Source organism: Diabrotica virgifera, chromosome 6, assembly GCF_917563875.1.
Source record: "Diabrotica virgifera virgifera chromosome 6, PGI_DIABVI_V3a".
Lineage (NCBI taxonomy): Eukaryota > Metazoa > Arthropoda > Insecta > Coleoptera > Chrysomelidae > Diabrotica > Diabrotica virgifera.
This window is the reverse complement of record NC_065448.1, coordinates 165,328,565-165,354,213: the sequence shown is the minus strand read 5'-3', so window position 1 is coordinate 165,354,213 and position 25,649 is coordinate 165,328,565. Positions and strand designations below refer to the sequence as shown.

General features: G+C 35.3%; 2 protein-coding genes across 2 annotated transcripts in view; one reads left to right on the top strand and one right to left on the bottom strand.

Moving 5' to 3' along the window:
- The window catches only part of LOC114342278 (nitrilase and fragile histidine triad fusion protein NitFhit), a 368,011-nt gene that overhangs the window by 63,816 nt on the left and 278,546 nt on the right, over window positions 1-25,649 (top strand). The window lies entirely within an intron of this gene.
- The window catches only part of LOC114334796 (NADH dehydrogenase [ubiquinone] 1 alpha subcomplex subunit 10, mitochondrial), a 49,714-nt gene that overhangs the window by 5,780 nt on the left and 18,285 nt on the right, over window positions 1-25,649 (bottom strand). Inside the window, exons 5-7 of the mRNA XM_028284890.2 lie at window positions 23,889-24,053; window positions 17,264-17,381; window positions 5,938-6,047 (exon numbers count right to left, since the gene is read on the bottom strand). Of these exons, the coding sequence (XP_028140691.1) occupies window positions 5,938-6,047; window positions 17,264-17,381; window positions 23,889-24,053 (393 nt within the window). The remainder of the gene's footprint in view (window positions 1-5,937; window positions 6,048-17,263; window positions 17,382-23,888; window positions 24,054-25,649) is intronic.

The window sequence follows — 25,649 nt, the reverse complement described above, 5'->3', positions numbered from 1 at the left end:
ATGAGCGCTGAAAGGCATATGTGGCGCCCTCTGGGTAATACATCATTTTTGGTAACGAATTTAGATTTATCATCCCAAAAAACCCCCGCTTACCAAATTTCGTGTTATTATCCCATGCCTGTTAGGAAATATTCAAGAATAAATAAAATAAAAGTTTATACTTTGAGTATTTCGGTTATTATCAACTGTCGTACCAAGGTAAGTCATCTTAAATCGACCTATTTTAACCTCCGGAATCTAAGGTTAAGCTATGGCCCATTGTTTACCAAACACCCTGTATATAGACTGAAATCTATATTTGCTAAAAACCCGTTGGCAGTTTAATCCCTTTTCTAAAGAAAATATTAAAATGCAATTAGCAGGGTGCCCTTAGTTAATCATCATAAATTAATTTTTTACTACTTTATTCATAAAATTTCGGTGAATTGTACTTTCGGTAAACTGTGTTTCGGTGAATTTTCAGTCTACGCAGCTGAACAGTTATCAATCAGTTGGATGATACTGCGCAAGACGAGTGTAGTTAGCCACCCTCTCAGAAGCAGGTGTGGATGTGGATTTAACTACACTAGTGTTACACTTTTTTTGCTACACTTCAAAACAACAGAGTGATGCACCACTACAACTTGCAAAGGAACGACTTAGTGTAGCGTAGTACTTCTACACTTTTTTGGAACTAGTGTTACACTAGAAAACACAGGAACATACCTTATTACTTGTGCTCAAGTGATAGATATATTAGAGCAAAGCCCTATTAAGGAAGTGATGAAGTTCAAAAGTAAACTACATAAAAAATATTTCACACGATCAAACTCGTGAGGTAATCGACAATATATTTCAATGTATACTTTGCACACTGCTACACTGAAAAAAATGTTGGTTGTGTTGAACCACGTACGTAGATTTTTCAGCCAGGAATTCTTTCGCCTTCCTGGTCCACGTTATCCTTCTACTTTTTTCTGTAAAATTAGTTGCAGCAATCCATATCTATAGGATAGGCGACGATAGAAAATATTAATGAAAAAACAGTAAAATCCTTTATAAAAGATATATATTTAAAATCCCTAAAAAGGGCTACATCACAATCACATAACTAGTTTTCGACTGGTTAACCAGTCATCATCAGTGATTACGTGAAGTTTACATGCTAACCACCAAGATATAGTTTAACAAAAATATGAGGGTCAAAGCCCTGCATACGTAATCCGTCAAGGAAACATCGGTTAAAAATGCTATCTTAAGCGTGGATGTTTGAAATATTTTTACTAATATGCCCCAGGTAACATCTGAGCTGAGATTTGACTTGTTCACATGGTGGAAGACTTCCACCATGGGGCATATTAGTAAAAATATTTCAAACATCCACGCTTAAGTTAGCATTTACAACCGATGTTTCCTTGACGAATTACGTATACAAAGCTTTGACCCTCATATTTTTGTTAAATTATATCTTGGTGGTTAGCATGTAAACTTCACGTAAGCACTGATGATGACTGGTATACCAGTCGAAAACTAGTTACGTGTAGGGGTCGCCAACTTCTTGAAAATTTCAAGATCTTGTCTTGATTTTAAGACAAGATCAAGACAAGAAGCAATTTTAGATTTTAAGACAAGACAAGAAATTTTATGTCAATACCAAAATTTCTCGTCAAGAAAACAAGAAATGTTGAAATATCTTGACTAATAGTGAAAACTCTGAAACATATTTATTTGTGAAAAATATACACTATAAAGTACAAAACCATACAATAATTATTGCTCATCGGTAGCGTCTCTATCAATTTTATTATCAAGTTCGTGAACCCATATTTCCAGTTTGTCTAAAAGTAAGTTTATTCCAATTACCACCAATGGGAGTGTACAGTAAAACCTCGATATAACGGACCAATTGGGGGGACGGGTTATCCGTTAAAGCCGAAAGTCCGCTATAGAAAAAAACGTTTAAAATGCATCAAAAAACTTTTTTTTTAGTTTTGTTTGCACTTTTGAAGTTTGCTGTTTTTTATACTTTTATTAGAAATATGTCCGCATTATGCTATAATAAAATTTTTATTGAAATTCTTTGTAAAATACAGAGACGTTTTAATTTTTTTCACATTTGAGCGGATTTTTTGTCCTTTATATCTGAAGTCCGTTAAATAGAGGTCCGTTATATCGAGGTTTTACTGTACAATATTTTTCCCCTTCAAGTACTTACTGAAGAAAGTGTTTTAAAGCTTCTAAGATATTAAGGTGACCAACTATTTTTTGTTCAAAAAAAGTACACTTTGCAAGTACAGTGGACTCTATAACGAACACGGATATTACGAGGTTTCGCTTATAACGAGGTACATTTGGTGTCCCATGAAATTCCTATTGAACTATAACCCTCTATAACGAGGAATATTTGGTTATAACGAGGAAAAATGAAACCGAAAAATATGTTTTTTACCTGTTTTTAGGGCAGTAATGGCTATAAATTAACACCCCAACTGGCTGTATATAGAAATCCCTAACATCTATGTTATTATCGAGGCAAGTGCTGTAATATGCTTCGCCGCCTGCAATAAACTTCTTCCTGAGTATCGACCGATATTGATTATTGTAGGAAATTTACGATGGCGAGGTCTCATTGTTCACCATCGACCCCTAATAAACTACGTAAGAGATATCAAAACATCAATATTACTGTTGTCTGATATAACGAGATCCTCTTATAACGAGGTAATTAGGCCGCCATTTCATTTCTCGTTATAGATGGAGTCTACTGTATTTGATAGGCGAAACAAAAAAAAAGAATAAAAAAGGATAAAAACTTTATTTTCTTTTAAAAACATATTTTTCTTTGGAGTGCATTTTTTTGCTAAATGAGGATGTTCCTATAATAATGTAGCCACATCCGAACAACTTTTATTTTGCATATTAAATTTGACTGCTAAGACGGCAGATAATGTTTTTACAGAAAGTTGCGACTTCTCACTGCTCCAATAATTATTCCCTAGTGAAAATACCCTTTCAAAACAGCAGCATTAATTAGGGTCTGGACAACATAAGCTTTCTATTAAAACTTTTAAATTTTCATGTGGGATACCTATGTTCTACTCTAAAATGCCGAAAGATTTCTGCCCATCTTTTTTCAAGTTCTATTTTCTCATTGTTCCATTTCTTCAATTTGTCTTCATTTAAATATAAATTTACTATTCGAATTTCTTCAAAGAGAAAATGGTCATTAATAACAATATCTTGCACTTCATTCATTACAAATTCAACTGCTGAAGAAAATTCTTTCCATTCAAGTTTATTGTTTAGAAGGGTCCATTTGAAATAATTTAATGCTCTAAAGTTCACTATCCATTATATCCGTTCACAATGAGTATAAAATTATACAAATGAGTACTTTCAGAGTACAGGATTTGAAAGGAGTATGGTTTGCGAAAAAAGAGTACAAAACTCAGTAAATGAGTACAGTTGGTCACCTTAAAGATATTGACAAAATTTAATGATCTGAACCCATTCGTTATCTAATATTTTGCAATTATTTAGATTTTCGACGTTGTCGCAAAATATAGTTAAAGCATTTGTTACACTTTAACCCCCATGTTAGCATTTCGAAAGTTGAATGCCATCTTGTAGGTACATCTAATTTTGGCATAGTCATCTTACAATGTATGGCCCGCAAACACCGTTAAGTTTAACTTGAATTTGTCCTGAGTTTTTGATCTTTTTTGACAAGGTATAATATTTGACACAGTTTTAAGAAGGCAGATCTGAACGAATATGGTATCAACATAAATGGAGAGAAGCTCAGTCAGTTGAGATTCGCAGATGACATCGTCCTTATAGCCGATCGTATGGATGATGCAATAATAATGTTGAACAAGTTATATCACGCTTCCTTAGAGGTCGGACTAAGGATTAACATCAACAAGACGCAAATAATGACTAATCTGGTGCTAAATCGTAATATTGTTCTTGATGGAATGAATATTGAGCAGACTGCATCTTATAAGTACTTGGGACATGAAATTCGATTGGGAAGAGATAACCAGACGTGCGAGCTCCCACGTCGCATAGGATTAGCCTGGGCAGCGTTTGGTAAACTGAGCTATGTATTTAAATCGGACTTACCCATATGCCTGAAAAGGAAAATCTTTGACCAGTGTGTATTGCCTGTACTCACTTATGGAGCGGAAACATTAACACTCACAAAAAAGGTAGTGAACAAGATTCGCATAACTCAAAGGGCTATGGAGCGCCAGATGTTGGGTGTCTCCCTGAGGGACCGAATCCCAAACGAAGAAATACGTCGTAGAACAAAAACAGCGGACGCCGTCGAAAGAATCGCGTCGCTCAAGTGGAATTGGGCAGGACACGTCGCCAGATTGTCAGACAACCGATGGACAAAACGTACTGTCGAGTGGAGGCCACGAGAAGAAGCACTACGGAGCAGAGGACGACCACCAACCAGATGGGCTGACGATCTGAAACGTATTGTCGGCAACTGGATGCAAGCCGCACAAAACAGAGAAAGATGGAAGGAGCCGAGGGAGACCTATGTCCAGCAGTGGACGCGTACGTGTTGATGATGATGATAATATTTGATTTTACTTACAGGAGAGTTGAAATCTAAAGTAGTATTATTTATATAATTTTCTACCTTGATCTCATCCTCCAAATAATCAAAATCCTTTTCGATGTCTAAACTGTTTCGATTTGGTTCAACAATTTTTATGAAATCCTGGACAGCTAACTTACGAACATGTGAAATATAAGCATGTAACTACACATCAATTTTGCGTTCGGCAGGAAACAAATCCAGATCGGGGACTCCCCCAATGGCACTGGAGGCCGTGTTAGCACGCAACGCAATAAAAAAGATCGGCGGGGAATCACCGGACCGAGTAATCAAGAAATTTCAACATCTTGAAATTTCTTGAGTCAAGACAAGATATAAGATGTCAAGAAAACGTCAAGACAAGATTTTTTAAAATTTCTTGATTTTTCTCAAGACAAGACAAGAAGTTGTTGTCAAGACAAGAATTCTTGTCTTGTCGACCCCTAGTTATGTGATTGTGATGTAGCCCTTTTTAGGGATTTTAAATATATACCTTTTATAAAGGATTTTACTGTTTTTTGTATTACATGGTATACAGCCAACTACAGGAAAACTTTTTTCTTGTGGATTTTTTTGAAATATTAATGCTCGAACAAGGCGTAATTTTGTGTTTTTTGTAATATCGGTATTTTTCCATAGTTTTGTGAGTTTGACTGTTGCCGATCTGGTCATTGTGATGCGTCTACGAATCTCGTCTTCGCATCTTCCACTGTTAATGATGACGGAGCCTGAGTAATTAAATTGTCTGACCATTTCGTAACCAAGTGCGTTTCTTATCTCTGTTTGGTTGTTTCTGATTCTATCGATGACCATTAATTTGGTTTTCTGTATACTTATTTTCAAATCATATTCCGCACTTACCGTGGCTAACATATTCATAATTTGTTCCAGTTCTTCTGATGAAAACGCCAATATAACAGTGTCATCAGCATAACGTAGAATTTTGATTTCACTTCCTCCTATAGTTGCCCCACCTTGCCATTGTCCTACCCAAAGTGCGACACACATAAAAAGTAGTTTCTTTATCTTTTTTTCAAAAAGCGCATGGCAGATCAAATAAAAGAGTAGTGGAAGGAGAGAAATACGAATTAATGATCAGAGAAAAACATATAAGATATCAAATTAAAGGAGAAAAGTCGAAAAATGTAAATAAAAACGACGAAAAAGAAAGAAATATATCGTCATGCTAAAAAAGTGATTCTCACTGTGAATGTTAATCGAAAGGCGTATGGTATGACATGAAAATAAAAGAGAGGGAAGGGAAATAAAACAAAAGTACAGATATTCTTCGGTATCAATTATTTCCGATATTATTTTTTGACACATTATGCAGGTGCACACATTACCTTCTTTCTCTTAATGGTAAAGTTTCACGGTGAGGACTCCTCATTTTAAACAACAAACCGGTGTCTCCTAAAGCCGCATTGTATCCAATTTCGTACTCTTGTCCAGGCGCCTACAAAATAATTATTTATTAATAGAATTTTAATTTATTTTTAAAAATTAATTAACATAAATAATAAATGTTTATTAATATTTATTTACATAATCGTCATGTAAATACCATAATTGTTGAGGGATGTTGTGTCACGTTTTTAAGTAAAATAGGTAAACAATGATTTACTAAAAGGCCTAAATAAACCTCTCCGATTACTCTTTTCTTAAAAAAGAAAGAGCGTATTACATAATTACCTAAAATACCACCCGAAACATTTAAGGACCAACTAGTTCGACTCTTCGAAATTAGGTGGTAGTAGTACGAGGTCCGAACACAGGTCGATCTGTACCCATCTGCTTGCCGGATGAAACATTGTTTTATGAAATTTCATACATAGACAAATATTTCTAGCATGGGTTGCCTATCAAAATCGTGTCATAGCTATCCTTAATAGTATAGTATAGTTGATCCAAAAGATGGCATAACCCAGACATCCAAAGTGAAAGTTATCCTTCAACACCAAATTGTTCTATATGGTCCACACAATGTCCAGAAAAAAGTCACACCATTTTGAGCGTCGGGTTTGGGGGGGGGGGGGGGAGAAATCGGTAAATTCGTAGTTTTTTAAGTTTTTCGACAATATTTCTAAAACTATGCGGTTCAGCATGAACAACCCTCTATACAAAATTGTTCTACATTAAATTTTAAATAAAAAAGGTCCTATGCATAATCTTTCTAAAATGAATGGTTCCAAAGTTACGGAGGTAGTATAGTATAACTGGTCCAAAAAAAGGCCTAACCCAAACATCCAAAGTAAAAGTTTTCCTCCAACACCAAAATGTTCTATATGGTCCACATATTGTTCAGTAAAAAGTTACACCATTTTGAGCGTCCGGTTTGGGAGGGAGATGGGAGAGAAGCCGGTAAATTAGTAGTTTTTTAAGTTTTTCGTAAATATTTCTAAAACTATGCTTTAGCGTAAACAATATTATATACCAAAATGTTCTACATGAAATTTAAAACAAAAAATGTTCTATACATAATTGTTATAAAATCAACGGTTCCAGAGTTATGGAGGGTGAAAAGTCGAGGTTTTCGATACTTTTTATATTTTTTGGGCGATATTTATGATATAACTATACCAGAAACCCAGACATCCAAAGTGAAAGTTATCCTCCAACACCAAATTGTTCTATATGGTCCACATAATGTTCAGAAAAAAGTCACACCATTTTGACCGTCGGGTTTGGGGGGGAGAGGGGGAAGAAAACGGTAAATATAAAAAGTATCAAAAACCTCCACTTTTTACCCTCCGCAACTCTGGAACCGTTGATTTTATAACAATTATGTATGAAACTTTTTTGTTTTAAATTTTATGTAGAACATTTTTCTATAGAACATTTCTTACGCTAAAGCATAGTTTTAGAAATATTGACGAAAAACGTAAAAAAACTACTAATTTACTGACTTCTCCCCCATCTTCCCCCCAAACCGGACGCTCAAAATGGTGTAACTTTTTACTGAACAATATGTGGACCATATAGAACAATTTGGAGTTAAAGGAAAACTTTTACTTTGGATGTCTGGGTTAGGCCTTTTTTTGGACCAATTATACTATACTACCTCTGTAACTTTGGAACCGTTCATTTTAGAAGGGTTATGCATCGGGCCTTTTTTATTTCAAATTGAATGTAGAACAATTTTGTGTAGAGGGTTGTTCATGCTAAACCGCGTAGTTTTAGAAATATTGACGAAAAACGTAAAAAACTAGGAATCTGCAGATTTCTCCCCCCTCTCCCCCCCAAACCCGACGCTCAAAATGGTGTGACTTTTTCTGAACATTATGTGGACCATATAGAACAATTTGGTGTTGGAGGATAACTTTCACTTTGGATGTCTGGGTTTGGGTCTAACTATACCATACTATAAGGGGGACCGTAGGATTTGAAATCAATATTTCATTCACATTGTTTTTTTGAAAGTATGGTAGAATTATTTTACTTTTAAATTAAATAGGCATATTCAGTACAATTCATAGATTATTCAAGAAAAAATTCAAGGAAAAATATTGAAAAATAAGCCAACAGTGGCAAATTTTTAAAGACACCTCAAAAAACAATGGATTTTGCTGTGGACTCATGAGAACTAATCATTGGATAATGGTGAGACAAAAAATTCAAAAAGATTTTATTAGCTTACGAGTTTGTCTAGGTAACGCTGTCGAGTTTTTTAGTTTTATCGAATTTTGGCTTTTTGATATCACTCAGAAGTCAAAACAACGAATTTTGTTTTGCAAAAAAGGGTGAAAATCAACCTATTTATTATTTTTAAATAAAAAATAAGCATAAAACAAAAAACATCTCGACAGCGTTACCTCGAGGAACGTCTATAGGAAATATATACAATCTTCCAGGTGGGTTGGCCAAGTAGTTTTTGAGTTTTAATGTCTACAGCCTTTAAAAAAGCAGTTTTGAGAAAAACGCGTTGAAAGTATTGTCAACTTTTATTTTCAATTTCTTTTTTGTCTGTCAGATCGTAAAGTGATGCACACCGAAATATGTTCTTGAATCGCGGAGTAATTTACAAAAGAAAATGAGAACAGTTGTTGACCGTTTCTCACTACGCTCAAGCGCGCCGGCGCGAATTTCCAGCAAAGTGAGGCGAAGGTAGGGAGGTAGGGAGATAGTGTTAAATATCCCCACCTTCTACTCGCTTTGCAGCAGTACACACACACTTGAACGTAGTGGACAACGGTCAACAGCTGTTCTTATTTTCTTTTGTAAATGGCTCCGCGATTCAAAAATATATTCCGGTGTGCATCATTTTACAATTTGACAGACAAAAAGACATTGAAAATAAAAGTTAACTTTTCGTTGACAAAGCGTTTAAACAAAGCAAAATACTTTAAACGCTTTTTCCTCAAAACTGCCTTTTTCAAAGGCTGTAGACACTGTATAGACCCACCTGGAATTTTGTATATATTTTCTTTAGACATTTCTTGAGGTAACGCTGTTGAGATATTTTTTGTTTTATGCTTATTTTTTGTTTAACAATAATAAATAGGTTGATTTTCACCCTTTTTTGCAAAAAAATTTCGTTGTTTTGATTTCTGAGCTATATCAAAAAGTCAAAATTTGATAAAACTAAAAAACTCAACAGCATAACCTTTTTTTTTTTTTTTTTTTTTTTTTTTTTTTTTGGGAGGTGGGAATCTTCTCAAGACCGTCTGGGAAGGTGTCCCAGGTGTGTCGGATTCGGTCCGTCCTATCTGTATCACGGGCCGCCTACCGACTAAACCCACCCCCTCTTTTCTCCAGCCGACGGGTCTGGGACCGCTCTTAGCGAGCATATCTGACCCGTCGACCTTACTCATATCTCCCCTCCGGCACTCCTAGCGTGCATTCCATGAATCAGTTGGCCCCCGGGTCGACCCCCCGCCCACGCCCCGCACCAGGCCAGTCAGCGTAGCGACCGTCTGGCGCAACCCGTGCGCAGGTAGGGCGACAAGGAGGCCCCCAATCCCGGATAAAAACAGCCAGAAGATGTCAGTTGGCAGTTACGAGCAACTCCAGTCGTTCATACTTTCATCTATGCACTCTTTCTCGTCCGCTCCTTCATACTTTCTCTCATTCAACTCCAATCATTCATACTTTCATCTATGTAAGCTTACTCATCCACCCATTCAGTTCGGAAATTAAAATGGGACAGTCGATGGTAAAACGATACAAGACATAACACAAAGGACTAAACGAGAGTGAAAAAAGAGAAGAAAAGAGCAGAGATAAAATGAGAGAAGAGAAAAGAAAGAGAAAAGACATAACGAAAAAGGAAAGAAAAAATAAAGGACAGTGAAGAAAGAAAAGATAGAACACATAGACAGGAAAAACCAAAAATAAAAATTGTTGGAAAGAAATATTAACTTATGTAAATAAAATTAAAGAGGTAAATAAATAAAATACGATAAAATAAATAACTAAAAATATGAAAAAGTAAAATAAGTAAATAAAAAAATAAAAATAAAAATGGGCAGTCAGCGTGGTTTGGATGTAAAGGGTCCGCCCCCCGCTGGTTGCCCGATCACAACACAAACACATTTTAAGAAAATAAATATAAAGCAGTCATCCCGCTTGCAGCCGCCTCTCTTTCTCTTCTTTGTGCTTTATTGTCTTTGTGACGAAGGCAATGATCAGCTCAAAGTCTCGTTTGCTGTCGATAGCTCTATCGATCAGCTCATGAGGCTCGCCTAGTGGAGATCCCAGGCCCAGCTGCAGTTCGGTACGCCCCGCGCGATAGGCAGGGCATACGAACACGACATGCCGCGCGTCATCCACCACACCACACTCGGGACATAGATCGTCCCTAGTTTTCCCAATACGGTGGGTATATTGTCGAAACGATCCATGCCCCGTCAGAAACTGTGTAAAGTAGTAGTTGACGCGCCGATGCCGACATCCGTACCACCTCACTACATCCGGGATCAGGGATCTCGTCCAGGCGGCCCTTCCGACTTCGGCTGCCCATTCCCTCTGCCACGTCTCTAAACTTCTAGCTTTCTCCAGTGGTCCTGAACCTATCGCCCCGTTGCCCCTTCGGTACATTTGGACTCTCTCCCTGGCCAGGATGTGCACCGGCAGAGAACCAGCCACTACCTGTAAAGCAATGGTTGATACAGTCCTGTACGCGCTGCACACTCTGATCAGGGGTTTCCTTTGAGCCCTCAGAAGCATGTCTTTATACTTTTTCATCCGGAGGACCTCATGCCACACTGGGGCCCCGTATAATATTATGGATAATATTGATTGTAACATCATTAGCCTCTTCTGGGATCCGGGCCCCCCTATATTTGGCATTAGTTTATTCAGCGTTGAGGTCCTCTCCTCCGCCTTTCGACATGCTTCTATCACATGTTGTCCAAATGTCAATCTCTCATCCAAAGTTATGCCTAAATACCTTACTGTCCGTTGGGGTCTTATTTCGGAACCTTGATATCTGAAAACTGTATCATCTCTTTTTCTTGGTCCCCTCAAGATTATTATTTCTGTCTTTTCTACTGCTAACTTTAAATCGTTTTTCTCTATCCACGCCGCGGTCTTCTCTATAGCTTTATTTACTTTTTCCGTTATACCCCGACTCATATCATCTTCCACCAGTAAGGCTAGATCGTCCGCGTATGCTATCGCTCTAACTCCTGTTCTCTTGTGAATTTCTAGTACCCCGTTATATAATATATTCCAAAGTAAGGGTCCCAGGACTGACCCCTGGGGTACTCCCGCGGTCATTTGTTTCTTTTTCTTCTTCGATATGCATACGGATCTCTCAGATAGATAGTCCTTAATTATGTTGGACAAATATTCCGGAGCACCACATTCGCCTATTCGGTTCACTATGAGGCCCCAGTTTGCTGAATTAAAAGCGTTTTTTATGTCCAACAGAACAAGGACCACCCATCTTTTCTTGCTTGTCTTAGCCGCATCCCTTATCCAGGTAGCGGCATCGACTGTCGATCTACCTTTTCTAAACCCATATTGTTGACTAGATAAAACTCTCTTATCTTCCAACATGCCCTCCAGCCTCCTCTTGACAAGTCCTTCATAGAATTTACCAAGACAGTCCAGGAGGCATATTGGCCGATAAGAAGTTGGTGAATCAGGGGGTTTCCCAGGCTTTAGGAGTAGAACCAAGTTCGCTTCCTTTAAGTCCCTGGGAAACTCTTGTTTCTGCAGTAACTCATTACATATTTTTCTGATCAAACCTGGTTTCTCTGTTGCTATAATCTTTATTGCCTCTGGTGGCAGCCCGTCAGGGCCGGGAGCTTTCCCTGTCTTCATTTCCTGACCAGCGGTTTTTATTTCCTCTTCCGTGAACTCCTCGACCATGGTAGGAAATACCTTAATAAAATTCTGTGGTTCCTTAGTGGGGAAGAGGAGCTCAGCTGATTTCATCCGCTGGTCTTCGTCGAGTCTATATGGGGCCATTATCTTCAAGGTTTTCATTGTAATCCTGTATGCGTCGCCCCATATATCCTCGTCCAGTGCTTTTATCAGGGTCTGCCACTTTTCCTTTTTCTCTCGTTTTATTTTATTATTTAATGTTTTCTTTAAGTCTTTATATATTTCTTTGAGCTCGAGGTTGCCCTGGCTTCTCGTGTAAATCCTTCGAGCTCTGAGGCATCTCTCCCGTAAACCTTCTATCTCATCCGTCCACCAGTAGGGGGATTTTTTATCATTTTTCTTCTTAACGGTGGCCAACTTTGCTGCATTTTGTAAAGCTCTTCTCAGTTGGTCAAGGTCAGAAATCTCTTCTTCGTTTATTTTTCTGACCTCCGATAGGTACTTGCTTTTATTGAAGTATGATTCTGTGTGACCTATCGTCCGTTTTAATCCCCCTTTAACCTTTATCTCATATTGTATGTAACGGTGGTAGGTAAATAATTGATCGTCGAGGACGTCCCATCCGTGCACCTTTCTGGATAGCCCTTCGCTTGCGAACGTGACGTCAATATGTGATTGGCTGGCCCCCCTTACGAATGTAGGTTTGTCGTTGTTTAATACTTGGAGGCCAGCCTGGGCTATCCATTCATTCCATAGTTCCCCCTTTTTGTCGTTTATGGGGGAACCCCATAATCTGGACTTCGCATTAATGTCCCCGGCGATCAATATTTCTTTTTCGCTTATGGCGGTGCTCATTATTTCATCAACGATGGCTTCGTATCTCATCATAGGGATGTTCGGAGATATGTAGCATGCCAGGAGGCTGAAACCCTTCAACCTGATGAGGATATGATTCCCCCCCCTGACAATGCTCTGCACTCCCACATCCCTATTTCTAATGAACACCGCCACGTTCTTTCCATTGTCTTGAACCCAACCACCGCCCGACGTAATCTTTATGTTTGGTTCGGGGACGATGAGCAGGTCTATGTCTAGCTTGCAGGCTTTTGCGAGGACAAGGTCGTGCGCTCGACGCGCCCTGCCCACGTTTACCTGCAAAATCCGTATACCAGGTTGATCCTTGAGGTCCACTTTGGTTCAGTTCCCTGAGGTCGTTTCTGCAACGGATTCGCGTCTTTCTACTGAATTAAAATTCCTACAAACTACAAAAAATAAATAAATATATATAAATAAAATAAATAAGTTGGTAAAATAGTTAAAATTTGTATAAATAAAATTATTTAATAAATAAATTATATAAATAGGTAAAGAGAATAAATAAAATGAAATAAATAAAATAAATAAATGAAATATATAAACAAAATTTGTATAGATAAAATAATGGGGTGTTTGATTTTCAATAGAGTCTATTCTTCGCGAAACTCTGTGAGAGGTGGCTTCCTGTTTCACTGGTGGACCGTATAGGGGCCCACTCCCGTTCTCCAGAAAGCAACCTCTCACCTTTTCACTGTTCTTTCTATTTTTATTTTTATTACTCACCCTTCTGGAGTTCCCCATTTCTTCCCCTGCCGTACACCCACGCCCTATAGGCTGGGCATTGCATACGGTCCATCCTGTGTCCCTCTTCTTTACAGGTTAGACAGTATGACGCACTGCTACACTGTACCGCAGTATGTCCCGTTTTAAAGCAGTTGTAGCAGCACGCTACCCTGCTCTCCCCCTTACATTCGTAGGTGTTGTGTCCATAGTGAAGACACTTGTAACACCTTGTGGGGGTGTATCTTTCCATTATAGGGCATGACACCCAGCCTATCACTATCGCATTATATTTGCGTAGCTCCTCCGCTTTTGTAGGGCGCACGGCTATGGTGGCAACCTGCTCCCCTTGTCCATTTGTTCTTAGCATTTTTATACTTACCTCTTCTTTGGGTATTCCCGTATAGACCTTAATGGCATCGTGCAAAATTTCTTCTGTGACCCCTGGGTGCAGTTTAGTAATCGTGAAATTATGCTCCTTTCTCCTAATTGCCATATTCATGCCGGACATCCTAGTATCCATTTCCTTTCTTAGCTTTTCAGCAGCTCCCTTCCCCTTTAATTTTACGAGGATATCCCCCCCGTCTGTCTTCTTCATCCTGTCTACTTTAATTCCAATTTTTCCTATATCGATCTTTTGGTTCATTTCCTTCAAGACGTCGGTATATTTCTTCCCACCAGTTTTGATTAGAAGGGCCTCTTCATGTTCTTGTCTAGCCCCTTTATCCATTTCTTTCCCTCTAATCACGATTTCCCACGTTATATTTTCTCCCCGACCCACGAATTCTAAGGCTTTCCGCACGTTTTCTTTATTTATTTCATTATTTATGATTACACGAATTGTTTCCGGCGGTTCTTCCCTCTCTTTGATTTTCTTCATGGCCCTCTCGGCCATTTCATACATACCTTGCTTCCTAGTTTTTGCTACGTACGTGTACCACAGCCTTTTTCCGGTGGCCATGGAACTTTTTTTCACATTTTCTATATATTCAATGCTTCCCTCTTTACAACCTTCAATAATTTCATAAACATCTTCCCTGATTGTGCGTATGGCGCTTTCTACCCCTCCCTCTTTTATATCGTTATTCGTTACTATCAAACATTCCTTCTTCTCTATCGTGTCTTGTAGGCCCCCCTGTTCCCATTTTGTTTTTTCGTATACTTTTTCTTCCCATTTCTTTTTGTATATTTGACTAAAATGATTAATGTTCCCCCCTTCGTTTAGGACTCTTAATATTTTTTCCGTTTCTTTTTTTTGTCTTTCCTGTTTTATTTTGATTTTACATTGTTCGCATTTCGTGTCTTCTTCCTCCCTTTGTGTCGTTTGATTTTGGGTTTGGCTAGTCTTGTTTTGTATGGTTGTTATTTCCCCTATTAACTTTCTCGCTTTCGCCTTTTTTTCTCCTTCTATGGATCCATTAGCATTTAGGATTTCTAGTACCTCCTTTAGCTTTCTTTGGATCCTCTCATTTTCGGTTTCCTCGGAATATGTTAGGCTTTCTTCTCGCTTCTCTTTCTTGAATTTTTCATTTATTTCGAGGCTATCCCCTTTCCTTTTTTTATTTTGTTTTATTTCTTCTTTATCCGCCTCATCGAACAGAAGAGCCGACAAGACGCTCTCTTCTGTGTCTTGCCACTGTACATTCCTTTGCTCTTCTTTTTCCCTTTTGGCTTCTGTTTCTTCCTCTTCTTCTATTTGCACTGAAGAATCATTCTCCCCTTTATCTTCTTCTTCTTTCTCTTCTTCTTTGTTGATTTCCTTTACCATATCATCCCCTACCAGTGTCGAGTGTTTTGGGGTACATGACCTGTTCATCTTTGGCTGCCTATTATGCCACTCCAACATTTCTTCTTCGAATCTTCTTTGTTCCTCTTCTTCTGATCTGCCGTCTTGCGGCTGTTCTTCCCTATTCTCATGTTTCTTGGTTAATTCATCGTCCTTTTTCACTTGCCTGTAGTCATCTTCCTGATTTCCTATTTCTTTTTTTGTTTTTGTAGTATCCATATAAGTCCCACGAGTCGGGACGTGTTACATGTCCGGCGCGGCAGTGCGCCCTTACCGCGCTAAGACTGCATTACTTCGGGAGGTCGCCAGGTATCCCGAAGGGATCGTTTGCGATGCTCTAACCCTCGCATCTCTCATATCTTTGGCACGATGCCTTCCACCGTGATAGTGGGGATTATTTTATTGAGGTTTACTCCTCTAGAACAGCATAACCTAGAGAAACTCATAAGCTAATAAAATATTTTTGAATTTTTTGTTTACCATGATCCAATGATGAGTTCTGATAAGTCCACCGCAAAATCCATTGTTTTTTGAGGTGTCTAAAAATTTGGCACCGTTGGCTTATTTTTCAATATTTTTCCTTGAATTTTTTCTTGAATAATCTATGAATTGTACTGAATATGCTTATTTAATTTAAAAGTAAAACAATTCTACAATACTTTAAAAAAAGGGCAAATAATGAAACTAAGTAAAGAAAATCAAACAGCAGAAATAAAAAGGAAAATAAGACTCGCATAGGTGACTATAATGAGCTATATCCTGAAAAACCAGAAATATGACCAACACCTCCGCACAAAAGTATATGATCAATGTGTCCTACCAGTACTTACATATGGAGCACAGACATGGGCCTTCACAAAGGAAAATATGGAGATGATGGCCAAGACTCAAAGGGCAATGGAAAGGCAGATGCTGGGTATCAAGTTAAGTGATAAAAAGGAAAATACATGGATCAGAAATAAAACCAAAGTGAAAGACGTAAACAAATAGCCCGGGAGGTAGTGTCAAATTTGACCGGAGTATTTTAGCATGGCTGCTTTTTTTATTTAGTTAGGTGTTCCAAAACTTATTAACAAATGATGTGTCAGCTGGCCCAAAACCGTGGCTTTTAGCCAAGAAAAGATACAATTTGAAAGTAGATGGAAAAACCCTACGACTTACATGTAAAAAATATTTATCTCCGTGATTTACATCCATAATGACTTAGTGGTTAGTATACCTGGCTCCTGGCTTTCATCCAGGCGCGTCGGGTTCGATTCCCGGCGTCGGAAATCTTTTTTGTTTTTAAAATTGACATTTTCATTTGAAAAATAATTGTTATTATAATATTATCACATTTTTATTATTTATACGACATAATATAAAAAAGTATTATAAAAACAATTAATTTTGAAATCAAAATGTCAATTTAAAAAATAAAAAAGATTTTCGACGCTGGGAATCAAACCCGACTCGCCTGGGTGAAAGCCAGGAGCCAGGTATTCTAACCACTAAGCCATTATGGATGTAAGTCACGGAGATAAATATTTGACATATAAGTTATACTGTTTTTCCATCTACTTTCAAATTTTATCTTTTCTTGCTTAAAAGCCCCGGTTTTGGGCCAGTTGACACATCAATTGTTAATAAGCTTTGAAACACCTAACTAAATAAAAAAAAGCAGCCATGAACAGCAGCCAAAAACAGCAAAACAGCTACTCTGAGATGGAAATTTCCAGGACACAACACCAGACAAAGAGACAGAAGATGGAATGAAGCGATAACCCACTGGAGACCTTAGGACCATGAAAGAGGAAAGGGCAGACCACAGATGAGATGGTCGGATGACCTAAAAAGATACGCAGGGACCAGATGGACAGGTAGCACAGAACTGAGAAGAGTGGAAAAATAAGGGGGACGCCTACGTTCAACTTTGGACAAATGAACGTCAACAGATAGATAGAAAGATCGTTCAACACACAGCTCAAGTTCGCGGCTTAACTCACCTTTGTCGTGTAGGATTATAATAAAAAAATTATTACCTCAGCCATAGCCTTATGGTATTTATCAGCGTCCTCAGCCTCGATAACCAGTTCGGGAACATTATATGCAGGAATATTGCAATAAGCCATAATTTCTGGATCTTTTTTATCGGCGTATCTAAAAAACAAATATTAAAGTAAAGCAAAACAAAACCAACATGATCAAGTATCTATTACATAAAAATGAATGCCTATTTCCATATGTAACGCCATAACTTGATAACGACTTTACTGATTTAAAGATTGCCATGATGATCGCCAACATTCATCACGGATAGGTACAGGGTTATTCACTATATTTTGACCCCTCTGTAAACTGCTTTATTTACAGAATTAGAAAAAAATGTAAAATACGAAAGTTATTCGATTTTTAAATTATGATTTTTTTACATATATATCGTACTAATGACGTCATCCATCTGGGCGTGATGACGTAATCGACTATTTTTTAAATGAGAATAGAGGTCGTTGGTAGCTTATTTGAAAGGTTATTCAATTCCCTATTCAGTAATATAAACGTTGTTCTGAAGCTATTTCCTTGTGGCATTTTTATGATTAATTATTTATATGGGAAATAAGCCACAATTAAAATGAAAAAAATAATTTTATTAACGTTTCGATGCCCAAATCGGGTGCCGTTGTCAAAATACAAAATATTACTAAAATAAACTAAAGTGTTGTTGCTAAGCAAAAAAAATTCTTCTAATAATTTATTTAATCTCACTCATTTATATTGGCAATTCAGACATATATTATACATTTTAAAGTAGAAGACTTTATTTATGAGTTGCGTTCCTGGGACGACTTACTGAAAGATAGTTCATTCGATTACATGAAATTAACCCCAACTCAAGAATATCCGTCATAAAAAATTATAGCATGTGATATGTCTTTAAAAAGACAACCAAATGCAACGACAGTAAAATTCTCGCGTTAGAGACTTCATAGTAAATCACAAGGGAAAACCAGGAAAAACCCTGTGATACTATCCCGACATCGTAAGTATTTGGTCTTACATTAATTTACTCTCAAAAAATAATACCAAATTCTGACTTGTAACATGTTTAAATTATAAATATTATTAATAATACTAGATATATAAGTAATACTAAAATATAAAATATGTACTAGCTCGATATTATTGACTTACTAATCTTGGTATTTTCTTTCTATTGACTTCGTCTTTCAGTATGGGTAACCACATCCTACTGCATTCTACCGAGGAATTTGCGACACAATTGGTTTCATTTAGCATAATTAGAGCCGCTTCTTTGATTTTTCTCTTTTTACTATCTGATTCTTTCAGGACTATACTTGAATCTCTCCACTGAACTCTATGTTCATTATCCCATGCGTGTTGACATATTTGAGATCTCTCAAATTCTCTATTTTTAATATAAGATTGATGTTCACTTATTCTAACGTCTAATGGTCTTGATGTCTCACCTAAATAAAATTGTTCGCATTCACAAGGTATTTTATAAATGCAATTTTTTGTTCTTTCTTGATCATTGTTAGGTTTAGTTTTAGATAGAATAGATCTCAATGTGTTTGTTGTTTTGAATGTTGTTGAAATGTTGAATTTATTTCCTATTGTTTTAAGTTTCTCGGATAGTCCTTTTATATATGGTATTGATATTTTCCTCGTATTATTTCTGGTGAATGTTGTAGGATCCCGTTCTAAGTTGTTCTGTTCCATTCGATCCAATCTTGACAATTCCTTATTTATAAACGATAAAGGATAATCATTTTTTAATAAAACAGATGTTAACAATTGTTTTTCTGCTAAAAAGGAATTTTCGTTAGAACAAATAATTTTGGCTCTATCATATAAGGATTTAATGATTCCCTTTTTAACTATGAAGTCTCTAACGCGAGAATTTTACTGTCGTTGCATTTGGTTGTCTTTTTAAAGACATATCACATGCTATAATTTTTTATGACGGATATTCTTGAGTTGGGGTTAATTTCATGTAATCGAATGAACTATCTTTCAGTAAGTCGTCCCAGGAACGCAACTCATAAATATTGGCAATATCATTTTAAAGTCTTCTACTTTAAAATGTATAATATATGTCTGAATTGCCAATATAAATGAGTGAGATTAAATAAATTATTAGAAGAATTTTTTTTGCTTAGCAACAACACTTTAGTTTATTTTAGTAATATTTTGTATTTTGACAACGGCACCCGATTTGGGCGTCGAAACGTTAATAAAATTATTTTTTTCATTTTAATTGTGGCTTATTTCCCATATAAATAATTAATCATAAAAATGCCACAAGGAAATAGCTTCAGAACAACATTAAGAAACCGGTATGGGCCTATCGTGTGTCAAAATTTTAGGAAATTGGAAACCTTCTACGAGAAACTGGCACATTGTCAAAATTCAATAAAATTTTTAAGAAGATGTAGAAATAACAACATAATACCAAAGGGCTTGAGGTTACGGCCAGCATACTCAAGCAGAAGACTCCAAAATATTCTACATAGAGCCAGTTTGTCGATGATCCGGGAAAGGTTGCAATTTCACAGGTCAAATTTATTTTTTATCGAACAAGACATCGTAAGTATTGAAGATTTACTTTTCGGAATGATATCAAATTCTGATTTTGATCGAATTATTTTTAGTTTACATATAATTTATGAAAATTCATATCAGAAACAAAGAAATATACATTTAAATAAATTTAATAATCTTTTAGAACAAAATAGTTTACATACTTTTGATAACCTAAATAGAAATAATGACATATTAACGACAGTTGTCAATCTATCAAATAGACATTTAAATGCAACGGAAAATTTGGTATTGTCAAAAGGTTTAAACTATGCTGTTACTCATCCATCTATTCCAAAATTAGACATAATCAGCTCAGTGGAGAAAATATCCCAGTGTCTACCAACTCATGAAAAAGAACAATATAGGGTACTATGTAAACTTGAATTGGAAAAGTCTAATCAAATTGAACAGAACATCAGCAAAGAGGAAATGAAGGCTTTAAAAACTTTAAGAAATGATGACTCCATAACAATCCTACCAGCGGATAAAGGCAATGCAACTGTAATAATGAATAAAATACAATATGAGGACAAAATTACAGATCTAATTACAAATGGACCTTATAGCAAATTAACGAAGGATCCAACGAAGACACTGGAAAACAAAATATATAGAGCTTTATTCAAATTTAAAAATGATCTAACATACTATCAAAGAAAATTAATGACACCTCACTACAGTAAGACACCACATTTTTATGGAGTGCCGAAAATTCATAAAGCGAACATACCACTTAGACCCATTTGTAGTACCATCAATTCTCCTTGTAGTGAACTATCAAAATTCTTATTAAACATTCTAAAACCATTTGCTAATAATGATGACACTTTTATAAAAAATACAAAACATTTTTTAAACAAATTATCAACTATTGAATTTAATCCAAATAATATTTTAGTAAGTTTTGACATAAACAGTTTATTTACAAATGTACCATTAGATAAAACTTTAAACATAATCAAAACGAAATTAGAGAATGATAATACATTGGCAACTAGGACAAGACTAAATGTATCAGCTATAATGGAGTTATTGACATTATGTACCCATAATACCTATTTTCAACTAAACAATGAATTCTATAAACAAAATTTTGGTCTAGCAATGGGCTCTTCTTTATCTCCATTATTGGCTAATATATTTATGGAGGATTTCGAAACTAATATTATTTCTAAACAAAATTTAAAACCCACAGTATGGTGGAGATATGTAGATGATGTGTTTTCAATATGGCCTCATGGATCAGAATTGTTGGATACATTCCTGAATATTATAAACGATCAAGAAGAGACAATAAAATTTACAATGGAAAAGGAATACAATAACAGCCTACCTTTCCTCGATGTTTTGATCTCAAAGAAGGATATTGGATATGAGACTCAAGTGTATAGAAAACCAACACACACCAACAGATATCTCAATTACAAGTCAAATCACAACATCAACGTTAAAAAGGGAATCATTAAATCCTTATATGATAGAGCCAAAATTACTTGTTCTAACGAAAATTCCTTTTAAGCAGAAAAACAATTGTTAACATCTGTTTTATTAAAAAATGATTATCCTTTATCGTTTATAAATAAGGAATTGTCAAGATTGGATCGAATGGAACAGAACAACTTAGAACGGGATCCTACAACATTCACCAGAAATAATACGAGGAAAATATCAATACCATATATAAAAGGACTATCCGAGAAACTTAAAACAATAGGAAATAAATTCAACATTTCAACAACATTCAAAACAACAAACACATTGAGATCTATTCTATCTAAAACTAAACCTAACAATGATCAAGAAAGAACAAAAAATTGCATTTATAAAATACCTTGTGAATGCGAACAATTTTATTTAGGTGAGACATCAAGACCATTAGACGTTAGAATAAGTGAACATCAATCTTATATTAAAAATAGAGAATTTGAGAGATCTCAAATATGTCAACACGCATGGGATAATGAACATAGAGTTCAGTGGAGAGATTCAAGTATAGTCCTGAAAGAATCAGATAGTAAAAAGAGAAAAATCAAAGAAGCGGCTCTAATTATGCTAAATGAAACCAATTGTGTCGCAAATTCCTCGGTAGAATGCAGTAGGATGTGGTTACCCATACTGAAAGAGGAAGTCAATAGAAAGAAAATACCAAGATTAGTAAGCCAATAATATCGAGCTAGTACATATTTTATATTTTAGTATTACTTATATATCTAGTATTATTAATAATATTTATAATTTAAACATGTTACAAGTCAGAATTTGGTATTATTTTTTGAGAGTAAATTAATGTAAGACCAAATACTTACGATGTCGGGATAGTATCACAGGGTTTTTCCTGGTTTTCCCTTGTGATTTACTATGAAGTCTCTAACGCGAGAATTTTACTGTCGTTGCATTTGGTTGTCTTTTTAAAGACATATCACATGCTATAATTTTTTATGACGGATATTCTTGAGTTGGGGTTAATTTCATGTAATCGAATGAACTATCTTTCAGTAAGTCGTCCCAGGAACGCAACTCATAAATATTGGCAATATCATTTTAAAGTCTTCTACTTTAAAATGTATAATATATGTCTGAATTGCCAATATAAATGAGTGAGATTAAATAAATTATTAGAAGAATTTTTTTTTGCTTAGCAACAACACTTTAGTTTATTTTAGTAATATTTTGTATTTTGACAACGGCACCCGATTTGGGCGTCGAAACGTTAATAAAATTATTTTTTTCATTTTAATTGTGGCTTATTTCCCATATAAATAATTAATTAGTAATATAAACATTAGAGAGATATCGCAAATGCATTTTTATCACACGCTAATACAGGATAACGTGCCCCGCTATTTAGGTTGAAATTTTATAAACTAAAAACTGTGAATTATCTTGTTTCCTGTGTTGAGAAACACGTTGCCTTCTTATTTTGTCTACAATAGACTATTTTTTGTGGTTAGAATATTGGTTATTCAGATATTTTATATTATTTTTATACTGATTATTTATATTTATTGTTGGTTAAATGATTCAAATTAAATTGCATGTCAACCTGCTCAATTTCCAAATTCATTTTTCAATAAAAAGACAATTACATTATTCCTCGACATTAATTTCTAGGTTAGATTTTAATCTCAAAAGTTGGTTGTCATAATAACGTTAAGGCCCGTCCCCAGAACATTTGCGATAACTTTCTTGATGCCTGTGTTGAAATAGAACGTTATCCGTTATTTACGTATTGACACACTATTAACGTTTGCTTCTGCGATATCTCTCTATTAACATGTTTATTTATAAAGGGTGTCCAAAAATTAATTAAATTTTGAATTAAATTTAATTCAAAATACACTCTACTGCTGTCAGAAAGCAGAAATAAATGTTTATTGAACAAATAAACATTACTTTTCACTTAAATTACCCATCTACCTCTTGGCAGTTTGAACATTGAATTTAAGCAAAAAGCGATGTTTATTTGGGCAATAAACTTTTATTTCTGTTTTCTAACAGCGGTAAAAGTTATTTTGAATTAAATAAATTACATACATTCTTCTTTTTGTGCCAAATAATTTAATTCAAAAAAAATTTTTTTGGACACCCTGTATAAATAATTATCTTAATGTTTATATTACTGAATAGAGAATTGAATAACCTTTCAAATGAGCTATGATCTCTATTATCATTTAAAAAATAGTCGATTACGTCATCACGCCCACTTGTATGATATATGTATATGTAAAAAAAATCATAATTTAAAAATCGAATAATTTTTTATTTCACATTTTTTTCTAATTCTGAAATAAAGCAGTTTACAGGGGTGTCAAAATATAGTGAATAACCCTGTACATCGAGAAGACGATCCTAAAAGGCATGCAAGTGTTTGCTTTTAGTGGAAAGATAGTTTCTCAGTACCAATTAAAGGGTTAACACTGTACAGCTGCTAATTTTTTATCTGCGCAGTTTTTTGTGGAGATGTCATTATTTTACAGTTTCACATCCTAAATACTTAGTATAATTATTATATATTTAAAAATGTCACCACATTATAATTAATAATAAGACTAATTATCTTACTTGTGTCGTAAGACTGCCCATTCTTCCTCTAATCTGTACACCCAATCCTTCATATATGAGTCCTGCTCATCATATCTGTTGAAATCAATTCTTTCAATATCTTCAACAACAATTTCTACGTCGCCTTCCTCAGACCAATCATACACCAATAATTCGGCATGTTTACTACAAAGAGACAAATGTTATAGTTTTTAATGAGCTAAATATATCTTTCAATATTACATATTATGACAAAATTTGACATATTTAGGTTCATTCATTATACACTCCTGGCCAAAAAAATCGGGACACCTTAAAAATGGGTCATTTTTTATGTGTCGAATCTCCTAAACCTGTTGTCCGATTTTAGTGATTTTTTAATATGTTATAGCCTTATTCTCTAAGAATATGGATGTAGTAATAGTGTTGCTGAACAGATAAATGTCATTGTATACCGGGTGTAAGGTGTAACAATAATACTGTGTTTTTTCGTGAAAGTTCGTAACGACCTGTGGAATATTCTAGCATTTAAAAAATATTGAAATTAAAACTCAATTGTAGCCTTAGCCTTTCTTAAAATTCTGCTTTTTGACTTATTCACTTATGTTGGATAATGAAAAAGTTAGGACTTTGACAACTAGCCATGTTCTTCATCAATACAGGGTGTTTCTAAATAAGTGCGACAAACTTTAGGGGTTAATTCTACATGAAAAATTCTGCTTCGTTTCCGAGATACGGGATGTTGAATTTTTTCTTACAAACTGACGATTTATTTATTGCTCTAAAACCGGTTAAGATCTGCAAATGAAATTTGGTAGGTTTTAAGAGGTAGTTATTTCACATATTTTGACAACTAAAAATTTTATATTCGCCATTGGCGTGAATACAGGTAATATGACCGGGTAATATGACCCGTATGCACGCCAATGGTGAATATAAAATGCATAATTGTATGTCAAAAAATGCGCAATAACTGACTCTTACAACCCACCAAATTTCATTTGTATATCTCAACCGGTTTTAGAGCAATAAATAAATCGTCAGTGCGTAAGAAAAAATTTAACATCCGGTATCTCGGAAACGAAGCATTTGCAGACATATGTTTATCAATCAAACTGTCATTCTTTTTCATGCAGAATTACCCCTTAAAGTTTATTGCACTTATTTAGAAACACCTTGTATTGATTAATAACATGGCTAGTTGTCAAAGAACCTAACTTTTTTATTATCCAACATAAGTGAATGAGTCAAAAAGCAGAATGTTAAGAAAGGCTAAGACTACAATTGAGTTTTAATTTTAATATTTTTAAAATGCTAGAATAGTCCACAGGGTGTTACGAACTTTCAGGAAAAAACACAGTATTATAGATACACCCGGTATACAATTACATTTACCTGTTCAGCAACACTATTACTACATCCATATTCTTAGAGAATAAGGCTATAACGTATTAAAAAAATGACTAAAATCGGACAACAGGTTAAGGAGATTCGAGACATCAAAAATGGCCCATTTTTAAGGTGTCCCGATTTTTTTGACCAGGAGTGTATTTTAGTGTTTGAAAATTAGGTACATTCCATGTAAAATCACTCAGGCAAAAACTTTTGGATCTCCGATTTTTCTGAAACTATGTGTATAGCTTCTGCGGAACGTAAAAATAAGATATCTTTTAAGGTCAAAAAATCTTCTTTTTTTCTCAAAATGTTATTTTATGCAATTTTACAGTGATTTGGTGTTTCATCAATGGAAAAAATAATATTTTAATAGAAGGGACTCAAAAA